Raw genomic sequence first — 13,926 nt, 5'->3', positions numbered from 1 at the left:
TTGTTTTTGTTCGGTTTCTTCAGGCGGGTGATTAAAAGGAGAAAAAGCGAGACTCAGCAAGACTCGTCTCAAATCTCATTGGCTGAGGAGGTTTGAGTCATGTGGTTTCGTTCGCTGAAATGTCCTAGCAACAAGGCGGCTGCTTTTTGAGAAGGAAGGACGTTGGTACGACGTTTGATAGTTAGTATAGATTGTAATCGTTTAATTCAGATGTAGACAAGAGAGGTGTCGTGTCAGATATGTGTACACGTTAACAAGATTTATTATTCGCTTGGTGTTTTAAACGCACGTCGGTTTACACTAGTGATTTGTTTCCCCTCAATCCCCCCGTGGCCCGTGTTTACCCTGAGATTCGCAGTGAAAATAACGGATTATGCGAAACAGCCTGCGTGTGTTCTGTTTATTTAATGGAAGTCGAAGGATAACCGAAGCCATCTTTCACACGACGCTTGTTTACTCGGCTGAAAAGTGTCCAATGCTAGCACACAGCGATTTGTCCTTTCAGCAGCAGCCTCCGTTCTCCTCACACAAACAATGGCACACGTACAAAAAAAATAATAACACGGACACGCGTCCCATCCCTCATGCACTCAAATGCACGGCAGCAGCTGCCTGCTGATGATAAGCGCTCGCAGACACGGCCATCAACTCTAATTGGCTAATGTGGCCTGGACACACACACACACACACACACACACATACACGTAGAAAATAGCTTAGACAGGCACTCTGCATCTCGCCCAAATCAAATCAAATACTCATGATGACGTCATTTTCTTGCACCTTTATTTTTTCCCCCTGATACACCATTTAATCCAGCGAAACATGCTCGTTTCTTCTCAAGCGCCTTCGCGAGGCATCACGCAAGTGTTCATAAGTGGACACAAATGAGTCTCTGCTGCTTTAATTAGCCTCCACTGTGCTTATCGCTGATCCCCGTTTTGGATCTCGGCCATGCGTTGTGACCTGGCGATGATCCAGCTCTGCCAGCTCTGAGAGCAGCGAGACGGCAGCACGAGCCGAGCCGTGTTTATAGAAGATTAGTCCCGATGTCCTCGCTAATCGTTTCCCGGCTTAATGGCTAACAATGTAGCCGTTTATGAGCCGTGCAGACGTGGCGCTCGTAACGCACAATCAAACTAATCATTTTACGATCTTTTTTATGTTCCATCTGGGGCAACGTATGCTAATCAGACTGCTTTATATCACAGCACCGTCGAGTTTTCGATTCTGATTGGTCAGAAGGTTTGTATACCAGCACCTCCGAAATGATCGCATTGATGTTCTCATTCTAGTACGTTATCGTTTCCATAGTAACACCTCATAAACATGGACCTGCGTGGCAGTTGCTCTACATAAACTAAGGCTAATTCTGAACAAAATTTCAAAACCATGTCATTTTTGAATAAGAAGAATGCACAATCATCGACACGGTGAAGTTGTCTGTAAGGAGACATTCGTTTAACATTCATGGAAAGAGTCTCCAGTTTCAGCACTTTGTTCAAATCTCTCATCCAAATGATACAGCAGAGGATTCAAAGGATTCAAATGATACAGTAAATGATTCAAAGGGTTCAAATAATACACTAAAGGATTCAAATGAAACAGTAAAGGATTCAAAGTATTCAAATGATAGAGTAAAGGATTCAACGGATTCAAAGGATACAGAAAAGGATTCAAAGGATACAGAAAAGGATTCAAAGGATTCAAATGATACACTAAAGGTGTCAAATGATACAGTAAAGGAAAGATTCAAATGAAACTTAAAGGATTCAAATGATATATTAAAGGATTCAAACAATATTGTAAAGGGTTCAAAGGATTCAAAGGATTCATTAAATGATTCAACGGATTCAAATGATACACTAAAGGTGTCAAATGATACAGTAAAGGAAAGATTCAAATGAAACTTAAAGGATTCAAATGATATATTAAAGGATTCAAACAATATTGTAAAGGGTTCAAAGGATTCAAAGGATTCATTAAATGATTCAACGGATTCAAATGATACAGTAAAGGACTGAAAGGATTGAAATTATATAATCAGTTCAACTTATCCTCATTACTTATCTGATACAATTCGTTTCAGCACCAATACAATTCGATTTATATCCAGATATCTCAATATGATTCAGTTCAGTTTAAATTTAAGCCTTCCACCATGAGAAAGTTTTCAGGACAGTTTACGCTTTCCAGTCACTCTGGAACATGACGAGGTGTACTTTGGCGTCTTATTAACTTCAAGAGAGAGAGAAAAAAAGCGAGGCTGGTGAGGGGATGACTGTTCATAGCTGCTGTAACATAAGTAATAACAGGAACTAATACAAAATTGCATGTGACTATAAACTGAAAGTAAATAAATTCAACACCTTGGGCAAATTGTTGTAGTATAAGAAGTAAAAAATAAAAAAAACACTTCAGGATGTGCTGTTATTGAAAGATTTTCAACTTTAGAGTGGTAACAGTAACTCAGTGAAAAGGATGCACCCAATAGCTGTACTTCTTGTATTGCACCAAAGACTAGATACGACACGAACAGTTCTAAGAACAGTTCTAGGAAGATATAGGACTGGCGTTATTAGCATTACACATCTCCACCTCCTTGGGGATGAGCTTCAAGCAGTTTCTAAAAGTCTGCTGAGTGCATCTTTTGCATGTTAGCTAGTGTGTGAACGCCAAACGCATTTCTGTATCCCTCTGTGTACCCATAATTCCCGTCTGCACCCACAGCATGATTAATGCACACAGGTATTGATTTTCCCCACCCGCTCACCCCAGTCCTCATCTCCTTTCAATGAATCCTTTTCTTCATCCCACTAAGCCTTTTCTCTCTTCTCTTTTCTGGATAAAATGGAGGGTTTGGAATTTTCTGAGGTTTCCTGAGAGAACATATTTTTACGCATTCTGTCTCTGCTTTTCCTTCTGTTTAGTTTCTGATTTAGCTCTACACACTCGCTGTTTTGTTTTGTTTTTTTTGCCAGGAGATAACAATATACCATACATTTGCAGTTATAAAAATGGAAGCGAGAAGTGATTGGATTGTGGAGGACTTGGAAAACAAGCGCTCAGCCTTTCTAATCCTTAATATCCCTCATGGCACTCTTGGTAAAATGGCGGCTATGTCGTCCGTGTTCCTAAACCCTCTTCCTCTTTCCAGGTTCCATTAGCTAGGCTCAAATCAGCGTACTCTCCATATATAACCGTTTAGAATTGATGCTCGGCCATTTTAAATCTATTTATTAACGCAGTGCTGATCTTATCATCCTTAGCCACGGTATATAAATGATTTACTGGAAGCATGTCCCATGGAAAAATGTTAATTACGGTGAAACCTTGTTAGATCCGCCTCATTAAGTGGGTGGGGCATGAACTGGGCTCCTCCTTTCTCCCTGGTGCAATGATTAGGAGGGCAACAACAGTCACGTTGCTGCTCAATGGTTCGCAAAATGTCACTAAACAGATGACGTTGAGCGTATTAGCGACTTCGAAACCCTAAAACGAATTCCCTTGAACCTTATTTTCATAGACGCTAGACACCATCGTTAACTCTGTAAAAGGGAAAAAGCACTGAAGGTCTTTTTTCTTTTTGTAAACGAGGCACTTCACATTTCACACGCAAAGCAGGAATCTTTCGTCATAAACTCATGATCAACGAGTCCCGGTTTATCGAAACACCTTGCACCATGTTCCACATATGTTTCTGTCATTATTTGTTGCATTTTTATTTATTTTCCTATTTTATTGTTTTTTACTGTTTTTTTTAATTATTATTTCTCTGTTTTTCACCCTGTAAAACTATTTGAGTTGCATTTTAAATGAATTATTTAAGTACATATTATTATTATGTAAATGTATATTGTTATTAGTAGTAGTTGTTGTATTTGTAGTAGTAGTAGAAGCAGTAGTAGTAGTGGTAGCAGTGGTAGTAGTATTTGTTGCTGTAGTAGTAGTAGTAGGAGGAGGAGGAGGAGGAGAAGAAGGATTTGTTGTAGTAGTATTTGTAGTAGTAGTAGTAGTAGTAGTAGTAGTAGTAGTAGTACGATTTTTTGTAGTAGTAGTAGGAGGAGTAGTAGCATTTGTTGTAGTAGTAGTAGAAGTAATAGTAGTAGTAGTATTTGTAATAGTAATATTTGTAGTAGTAGTAGTAGTAGTAGTAGTAGTAGTATTTGTACTAGTTGTAGTAGTAGTAGTAGTATTTGTAGTAGTAATATTCGTAGTAGTATTTGTTGTTGTAGCATTTGTAGTAGTAGTAGTAGTAGTAGGATTTGTAGTAGTATTTGTTGTAGCAGTAGAATTTGTTGTTGTAGTAGTAGTAGTAGTAGTAGTAGTAGGATTTGTAGTAGGATTTGTAGAAGTAGTAGTAGGAGGAGGAGGATTTGTAGTAGTAGTAGTAGTAGTAGTAGTAGTAGTAGTAGTAGTAGTAGTAGGAGTTGTAGTAGTATTTGTAGAAGTAGTAGGAGGAGGAGGAGGATTTGTAGTAGTAGTAGTAGGAGGAGGATTTGTAGTAGTATTTGTAGAAGTAGTAGTAGTAGGAGGAGGATTTGTAGTAGTAGTAGTAGGATTTATAGTAGTATTTGTAGAAGTAGGAGGATTAGGAGGATTTGTAGTAGTAGTAGTAGTAGTAGTAGTAGTAGTAGTAGTAGTAGGGTTTGTAGTAGTAGTAGTAGTAATAGTAGTAGTAGTATTTGTAGTAGTAGTAGTAGGATTTGTAATAGGATTTGTAGTAGTAGTAGTAGGGTTTGTAGTAGTAGTAGTAGTAGTAGTAATAGTAGTAGTAGTAGTAGTAGTAGTAGGGTTTGTAGTAGTAGTAGTAGTAGTAATAGTAGTAGTAGTAGTAGGGTTTGTAGTAGTAGTAGTAGTAGTAGTAGTAGTAGGGTTTGTAGTAGTAGTAGTAGTAGTAGTAGTAGTAGTAGGGTTTGTAGTAGTAGTAGTAGTAGTAGTAGGGTTTGTAGTAGTAGTAGTAGTAGTAGTAGGGTTTGTAGTAGTAGTAGTAGTAGTAATAGTAGTAGTAGTAGTAGTAGTAGTAGGGTTTGTTGTAGTAGTAGTAGTAGTAGTAATAGTAGTAGTAGTAGTAGGGTTTGTAGTAGTAGTAGTAGTAGTAGTAGTAGTAGGGTTTGTAGTAGTAGTAGTAGTAGTAGTAGTAATAGTAGTAGGGTTTGTAGTAGTAGTAGTAGTAGTAGTAGGGTTTGTAGTAGTAGTAGTAGTAGTAGTAGGGTTTGTAGTAGTAGTAGTAGTAGTAATAGTAGTAGTAGTAGTAGTAGTAGTAGTAGTAGTAGTAGAAGTAGTAGTAGTAGTAGTAGTAGGGTTTGTAGTAGTAGTAGTAGTAGTAGTAGTAGTAGTAGTAGAAGTAGTAGTGTTTGAATAAAAGTGAATAACTAAACTCAAATACAATAAGAAAAGTAGTTTTCTTACTTTTCAGCTCTATTTGATGACCTTATTGTAACTCTACATGTTTGTGCAGATGAAGGCAACTGCACATCCTCCTCCTCCTCCTCCTCCTCCTCCTCCTCATTATTATAAGCAGCATCATCATCATCATTATCATCATCATCCGGACAGACAGACGCCACAATTAGAATTTTTGAGGTCATGGAAAACTTTTATATTTCTTTTAAGAGCTTATAAATATAAATCTCCTCATGCAAAGTTATTTATTCATGAACATTTGAAGACAAACACAGAGACAGTATTATAGTAGTCCACACACACACCCACACACACACCACAGTCCCTGTAAGAGCCCAGTGTCAGCGTAAGTGAAGAGTGCTCCGTGCCTTGCTATGACACATGCAGTGAATTGTGCCTAAAATCTATTTGTTTTGTGAAATATTGCCCTCACTCATCAAATATTTAGACAGAACAACCAAGTGCTGGCTGGATAACACTTTCTGACAGCCTCCGCAGAATAGACGGCTATTTCTAATGCACAGAAAGTTCCATTTTTTTGTGCTTGTGTTTATATATTACAACCAGGGCTAGGTATTATGATGATATAACATTAATATATATACATATGTATAAATGACTGGAAGCAGCTGGTCTTTTTTTAAAAATCTTTAAAAATGTCAGCCAAAGATGGCCAAAGCAGCATTAGTCTCTCGGTTGCATTTGCAAAACACGTCCTGGGGAGAGCCGTCAGCCCCGAGGCAAGGACACGATCGTGTTCCATTTAACCGAGGTGAATTTTCAAATCATTCTCTCTCGTTCTGTGCCTTCGGTTTGGTGAGAAGTGGGTCAGTACAGCGAAGCAAAGTGACACGACTGGCATATCGGCTCTCGCGCATGTAGATCAGACAGGACAGAGAGTCTAGACTGGGTCAGACACAGGAAAAGGTCAGTTATCCCAGAGACAGGATGAGTAGAGATGAACCACTACTTAAAATATAAAAGTGACAGCACATGACACTCAAAATTACTCATGGTGACTGTATTACGCAAGTCCCACCCATCTGGTAAAAATAGCTAACTGTCTTGTTGGTTGAAGATGTTAGATCATGAAAATGTCCGATTCCTAAAAGAAAACTTGGCTTACAAGTGGCGCAACAGAAAAGTTTTCGCCCTGACGTCCAGAGATCAGGAACAAAATCGGCCGTGTTTGCTGGGTGGGCGGGGCACACTCTCTCGTCCCTGTCTATCACAGCGACGATAGCCAATCATGTGCTTCTGTGAGCTCATGTATGTGGAAGAGGGTGTATAGCTCCAAAATAACTGCTACAAACTCTCTAATAACTTTTAAACTGCTGCATGAAAGAGCTCTTACACGGCAGTCCAATCAGCCAATCAGGTTAAAACCATGAGGATTCTGAAGCTTGTGGCCAGATAAGTGTCGAAAAAAACGTGTGAGACACCCAGTCGACAGTGGGTGGAGCATCGGAGGTTGAAACAAATACAGAAATACTTCTTGTAGTCACATGCATTTGATCTAAAGAATGGCTTTCTGTAGTTATCGTAAAACCTGAAATAGGAAGCAACAAGACACATTTGTCCCAATCATGTTATTACACGCCTGGTCCCAGTAGCGGACTGCTTTCACACATGATTAAGCTTAGAGCACTGGATTCAGGTTCGAAAACCTGTCAAAAAGTACCCCAAACACTCCCATAGAAGCTAAGACCACCAAATACTAATGTTAGGCTCCAAAAAAGATTTGAAATTGCACTCGTTTGCAAACGATAACGGTAGGTCCATGAATTGTGATTTGAAAAGTTCCACTCTCCAGTACAGAAGACTGCCTCCTGTAGCATTTTATTCAAACCCAATATTAAACCAAACAGCAAGCAGGCATCACGCGTGAGGATCCCTTACAGCAGATTGACGAGAGAAGATGAGGGTCCTACCTGAGACGAGGGGGACTGTGTCTCTCTCCCATGCCACGACGGTGACGTATTTCTCCACGGAGGAAGGAATAATGCACTTGAAGACCGCTACGCTGCCTCTCATGGCTGTCTGGTCCGCCACGCGAACCGTATACGGCTCTCGTAAGACTGCACGCAGGAAGACACACAAACACAGACAAATATTTATGCGACATGAACTTCACGAAACTAGTGAACTAGTGATTTCAGGTTGGAATATATGTCTTCTGAAGGATGGATCATGCAAGCAAAATAACTAGTATATGTTTTTCACAGGTAGAAGTGCCCAATTCACAAATTTTTTTTTTATTTTTTTTTTATAAAATGCCATAGCTAAATTTGTTCAAAGCGTTGAGCTCTGACTCTCGCCCCTTTTAATACAACTTGGCTAGTGAGGACGCAGACAAATCTACTCCTTCATGGTACTCACCGGCCTTAATGTGAACATCTTGGCTTCTAATTTTCCCTGAAGGATTTTCAGCGGTACAATAATACGTGTTGTCGTGGATCACTTTGCTATAGCTGGAAGGAGAGAAGTGGAAGATCTGGAGCGTGCCGTTGGGGTGCACGTGGCGGATCCCTGGCACGTTGTAGCTCTCTTCGCCGGTGGCCAGGTACCAGCGCAGCGTGGCTGGAGGCACAGCGGCTGCGGGACAGGGCACCAGCGTCCCTGTGGTGCTGGCGAACACTACCTCTTGCAGAGATGCATTGACAAAATACAAGCTGGAATGTAGATCTTCACCGAGAACTGCAAGAGAAATGAGACGAACAGGAGCACAATGAGGACTTGGAGGTTGTTGTTGTTGTTGTTGTTGTTGTTTTTAACGATTATGTGCCTTTCGATCCAAATGGCTGCTTTGTTGGTTTGGTTTGGATTACAATAAATCCAGACTCTTACGGTCGTTCAGTGCATTGTATTACTTTGAGCTAACCTCTCTAATGGTGCCTCGGTTGCCACATACACCACAAACCACATGTAGAAATAATAAATGAAAACCTCAGTAGGTTGCATAAATAACTGCTATCTATATAAGTACGCAATAAAACACCAAGGAACATGCTCAACGATAGGGTGCTTCATTTGACCTCTTCCACAGCAATGATTGCGATTTTTTATCTATTAAAAAATGACCCACGGTAATTTTTATCCGTTTATACTTACACAGTGTCTCGCGTTCAGGTTAAGGCGAAAATGTCAAGGCAAATTATTCCTATAAAATATAATCGGTCTGATAAACAGTGACGCTCGCATTATCTCTACAGGACCTGTGCGTGATTCTCTGGAGCACTCTTTTACATTTTCTGTCTCCATCTCGACCCTCCAAAAAGCACTAAAACTAACATTTCCTCCCCCAAGAGCCGGGTGTCCGTCAGAGCGTGGAGGAAACAGCAAGACTGGGAAAAGCGTCTGAATTTTTTATGTTTCTTTAAATGTGTTTTGAGACAAAAGAGGCTTCAGAGACGTAGAACTCCATTAAGGTAGTCATGCTCAGTCTTCAGAATATAACAGCCCAGTATAGTGCATTTTACAGAGGCAGGGGGGGGTTTCTAAAGGTTCTTGCTTATAGGAGTTTCTCAAATGTGAATTTCTTCTATAAGAACGTTCTGGCAAAAATGCAATAATAGACTAGAACCGTTTTTGGTTACACGTATATGCAACAGATATGCAATATACAAATATGTTCAAGTCCCCTAGAGGTAAAAAATAGGTCTAAGTAAGCTGAGTAATGTAACAGAATACAGGGAAAATAGGATAAGAAATTATAAATACGCTTATAATATATACTCGATAAGTAAAGAGTTCAACACTCATTCTGTAACAGGAAAATAATGATATTATTAAATTATTTCAGCACATCCTGAAGTGTTTTATTCCTTTTACACCGTAGCAATTTGCCAACAATTACAATTTTTCTTATTTACTAAATAACATGCTTTTTTTATCTGTTTATAGTTACGTCATGGAACGTCGTTCTTGCTCCAGATTTTTTCTCTCTCTCTTGAAGTTAAGACCAAAAAAAAAATAAAAAATACAGCTTGTCATGTTACCAAGAATCCGTTGACGCTGGAGACTCCTTCAAATAAATGTCTCCTTACAGAAAACTCCACCATATCAACGATGACGTTTATGTGGCGCGTCGGCTGTACAAGCCCTTCTGTACGTTGTTACTATAGAAACGGTGACGTATTAGAACGTGGACATGGATGTAAATTTGTGATTTGTAGCTGCACTACTGTCAGAGCTGCTGTTAGAGAAAGTTAGCATCTTTTTTTATAGCAAACGTTTCGCTGTACGCAGGCAGTCAAGCAACCGTACGCCATAATGATGTTCAGATAGATGATTCGATGGAGATGAACAGGTACTGCTTTTTTAAATATGGACGCTGATAAATGTATAATAGACGAGGCGTTTTCATTCCTCGCTGCAGAGTCTAAGTGAGAGCATGATTTCTGTATTGCTGACGTGAATGTTTTAAGCCCTGATCGAGACTGACTCTAATGCGTACTCTGAATGTCTCCAGATCCCTGAGGGTGACAGCTCAAGGGCACTAATGTTGTACAGCCAAGGTGATCTGAGATGACGTAAAGGTGCTGATGGGGAGAGGAAGGGAGAGATGAAGGTCGGCGTTGCTGATGGAAAGCACACAGGCTTGCGGGATTTTCCTCCGAGCGTCAACATGACACTGAAGCTACATCGCCTTATCAGCGAGAATTTGAAGCAGAGGAAACATCCCATCACGTGCACATGGGAATATTTGACATTTGATTTAGATGTAACCGAGCACAGAGCCGATGGTCCAAACAGTGGTTCCAATCTAGCGGGCGTGTCACCTGACATGACTTTCACTGATAGGCTGCATGACTCTACTCTACAGTCTGGGCTAGAAAGAAGTCTCCGCTATCATACGACAGCTAAGAACCGGAGAGAGGTTGAAGGCTAACACGTACTACCTCCTCCGAGACCAGTGAAGCCAACCATCTGCATCTTTTCAAACTGCTGCCTCACAGGGCAGCGTAACACATTCGGAGGAAAACGCTATCCGCCGTCTTCCGCGTACACGACCTCACAGATGCCCACGATTGACTAGTGTCACTGTGATTGACGGGAGAACGTAATACCAGACCTCCCAGCCATTGATAGCTGTCGCATCATCAGGTTTACAGCTCGAATGCTTTTCTGTTGTGCAACTCGGGAACCCATATAGATTTTTATTTATTTATTTTTTTTATCTTTGAAGCTTATTTGTGCCTGCCCCATCTATATAAAGAGTCGAGATCACCTGTAGCCGCGAAACACGGTTTCACCTTGCCTGTGGTTGGGTCACCGTACAAGCGAATGATGCCAAAAGGAAGAACATTTCCACCACAGCAGCTCTGTGACTATCTGAAGGTAATTAAAGCAGAGCTGTTCAGGGAGAGCAGGAGACGAGGACAGCAGAACAAGCCACCAAAGGAAGCGTTAGCTTTCCCACTCGTGCCCTCAGGCTCGTGCAAACCCCAACACACACGAGTCCTTTCCCAATTTGCTCTCATGAATATTAAGCAAAGCTCAGTAATGGAGTTCATTTACCCCCCACTCGTGTCCAATATGTAAAGACATTGGCGTCCCTTTGATGTTCGGAGAGCACAGCCAAGCGACGATGACCCTGCTGGAAACATCAACGCACCCCCTCCTCTTCCTCGTCTCTTAAGTGAGATAATCTGAGTATCATCTAAACGGCGCCGGAGCAAATGCTCATTTACAGCCTTGCCGCTCGCGGTAACGAGATCAAACGGCCTCAGTAGGTCCAAATCAATTACAGTGGCACGAGATGTTGACGTCTGAATCGGGGTCGGGGACTAAATGAGCTCCCTCTGCCGCTGTGGTGCAGCTGAGCTCCCTAATGTCCCATCAGCATAACGTACGCTATGAATATGTAAACACATACACGCTTGATTTCTCCACTCGGCTCGGGGAAAAAAAATCGCTTTGCAACATGATTGCACCACGTAGCTGACTCTGTTTTTTTTTTGTTGTTGTTGTTGTTGTTGTTGTTTTGTTTTTTTTAATCCCTGAATGAAATCATTTGGAAGAATAACAAGCGGCTTCTCCCTGTGGAAGCAAATTGCATTTTAACCCTCGTGTTGTCAAATAAATTACAACCGCAATTTATTTTACCATCCACAATATCTTGTTTTCATCTCAGCTATTAGAAATTGAAGAAAAAAAAAAAGATTGGTGTAAATGGAGCCTTGAAAGATTGTCATGTGTTTGGTTTAGGCATCCTTCTGATGGCATGTGTGTGTGGGGCGTGTTTTTATATCTTGGTGGGACCAAATGCCCCCACAATGATCATTCCTGACACTGCAGCCATTCCGAAAGCCAGTGATGCTCATGCGCCGACGACGAACCGATCAGCGAATGTGCATTAGTGTTTGCACAACTCGAGTGGAAAATGGGAAATGACCAAATAATCCTGGGGTTACATGCAATCATGGGTCATGTGACGAGATGAGACACCACCGCCCTTTGCTCAAGGCCACTATCTCCATCTTCAAGACATGTCCTTGTCTCTCTCTCTCTCTCTCTCTCTCTCTCTCTCTCTCTCTCTCTCTCTCTCTCTCTCTCTCTCTCTCTCTCCCCCCTCATCCCCTTCCCACCCTACTCCATCTTGAGATTGGCTCTGCAGCACTGCATTATCTCATCACGCTTATCGCAGAAAAGCAGGAACATATCGAAAATCACGCACGTCACCTTGCACACAAAAATAAACATAAAAAAAAAAAACCCCATCCACCACCATGGCTGCTCAGGCGTGAGGATAGCTAGGACCTTGTTTTCATCTCTCTGATGTATTACCCCTGGGATTCTCCGTCTGACGTGCTCATAAATCTTCGTGATGGACACTCGGTGAATTGGTGCCGCATGCATATGAATAAGAAAATGCTATTTCCAGAGAGATGCTAGGTTCAAATAAGGAAGGTTTAAATAATCATCCTTATAGCCTAGATTTGCATTTTCCTCCTCGTCATGAAGCTAATGGGTCGCGTTCGGTTAGTGACAGAGGGAAAATTCACTCCGCTCACCGATTCAGCCGAGCATATGTAAATGTATTCGGAGCGTTTAGTGCTCAGGATTAATCAAATTATAATTTAATCATCTGATCAAACAGCAATTAGCATAATCACTTCTGGGGACGGGCTGATAGAAACGAAGGGAAACATAACAGGCCCAGGGCTAGCAGCGCTTTAACAAGCACATTTCTAGGCGTTGAAACTGTAGCCTTTTTTCTTTTTCTTTCTTTCTTTCTTTTCTTTTTTTTTAAATACGAACACGTCAATTCATTTCCGCCACAACTCCGTTGAATTCTCGATTCTGATTGGTCAGAGGTTGTTGATTCCATTTCTATACCAGCAGCTCTGAGAGTCGTTCCAGTTTCACGGCGAATCACAGGTTTACATTAATTGTCAGGAGACGTTCATCACGGCGCTGACACTGGAGACTCCTTCCGTAAATGTTAAATAAACACCTCCTCGCAGGAAATGTTTTAAATCCGATTACGTGCCGCGTCCACCGTACTATAGAAACTAAAACATATTCAAACGAGCGGTGTATTCTAAACGAATCCCGTGATTTGCGGCTGCACTACTGTCGGAGCTGCAGTTAGAGAAAATGAATCGACGCATTCCAACCAATCAGAATCGAGGATTCAAGAGCGATGCGGTATATATGTTTACTATCTATCCATCACGTCCACGTCAATTCTAACCCTTTTTGGATTTGCACACACTTCGAAGTATATCGGTTTGACGTGCGTTTGGGTTACGTTGTCCTTATATGGCCGTTCCTGTTTGTTGAATACTCTATGATTGTAAATAGCTTGAAAACCTGTTCCTCGTTTCCATTCGACTTATTCAAATGTCGTTGTTTTTTTTTTTTTGTTTTTTTTTTTACCGTTGTCTGTTTTTCCGAGTTATGAACATGGATTATGCCTCTGTCTTCATGCCAATTTGTATTTTCACCCACTCCATCACTTTACGGTATGCAGATATCACTAACACTACGATGTAAGACCTTCTGCCCTGCTAGTGCTCAGAGGAATCTGACAGCAGTGTTTAATTGAACAAAACCTGGCGTCGTTGTTCGGGCGCCTGCGGTGCAGAAAAAGAAAAAGAAAAAAGGTGCATAACAGTTTACATAAGAGACGAGCATCAGCACCAAGCCGCTTCGCTGCAGGATGACAGAAGAGCGCTCATTAGTGGACTGCATGTGCTTATGTCAACCAGGCACACCCGTTATGCCAAGTCATCAGAGCTGCGGAGAATTAAGTGCACCTGAAGCTCTCGTCCTTATTCCTGTTCTATCTGCTGCTACTAAGTCTTCTTTTTTAGATCTCCTAGGCTGAAGTGACAGTCCGCCGTGTAGAGAAGGAGATGGAGTGGAACAGCCGGGAAAGAAGAATTGTCTGGTAGGGGAAAAAAGCTAATAGAGGCGACAGTGTACATGACATTCTTTAGCAAATATTTGTAATAGCATTTGAGGATTTTTTTTTTAGTGATTTTAAGCACAAAATTTCTCAGGGATTATAAT

The 13,926-nt window shown here is 41.1% G+C and overlaps 1 protein-coding gene across 1 annotated transcript in view; it reads right to left on the bottom strand.

Moving 5' to 3' along the window:
- dscama (Down syndrome cell adhesion molecule a) overlaps window positions 1-13,926 on the bottom strand; it is a 71,084-nt gene that overhangs the window by 50,899 nt on the left and 6,259 nt on the right. The window contains exons 2-3 of the mRNA XM_017489885.3: window positions 7,786-8,103; window positions 7,338-7,484 (exon numbers count right to left, since the gene is read on the bottom strand). Of these exons, the coding sequence (XP_017345374.2) occupies window positions 7,338-7,484; window positions 7,786-8,103 (465 nt within the window). The remainder of the gene's footprint in view (window positions 1-7,337; window positions 7,485-7,785; window positions 8,104-13,926) is intronic.

This window comes from Ictalurus punctatus, chromosome 16 (assembly GCF_001660625.3).
Source record: "Ictalurus punctatus breed USDA103 chromosome 16, Coco_2.0, whole genome shotgun sequence".
Classification (NCBI taxonomy): Eukaryota; Metazoa; Chordata; class Actinopteri; order Siluriformes; family Ictaluridae; genus Ictalurus; species Ictalurus punctatus.
The sequence above is the reverse complement of the archived record's forward strand: the minus strand, read 5'-3'. Positions and strand labels throughout refer to the sequence as shown.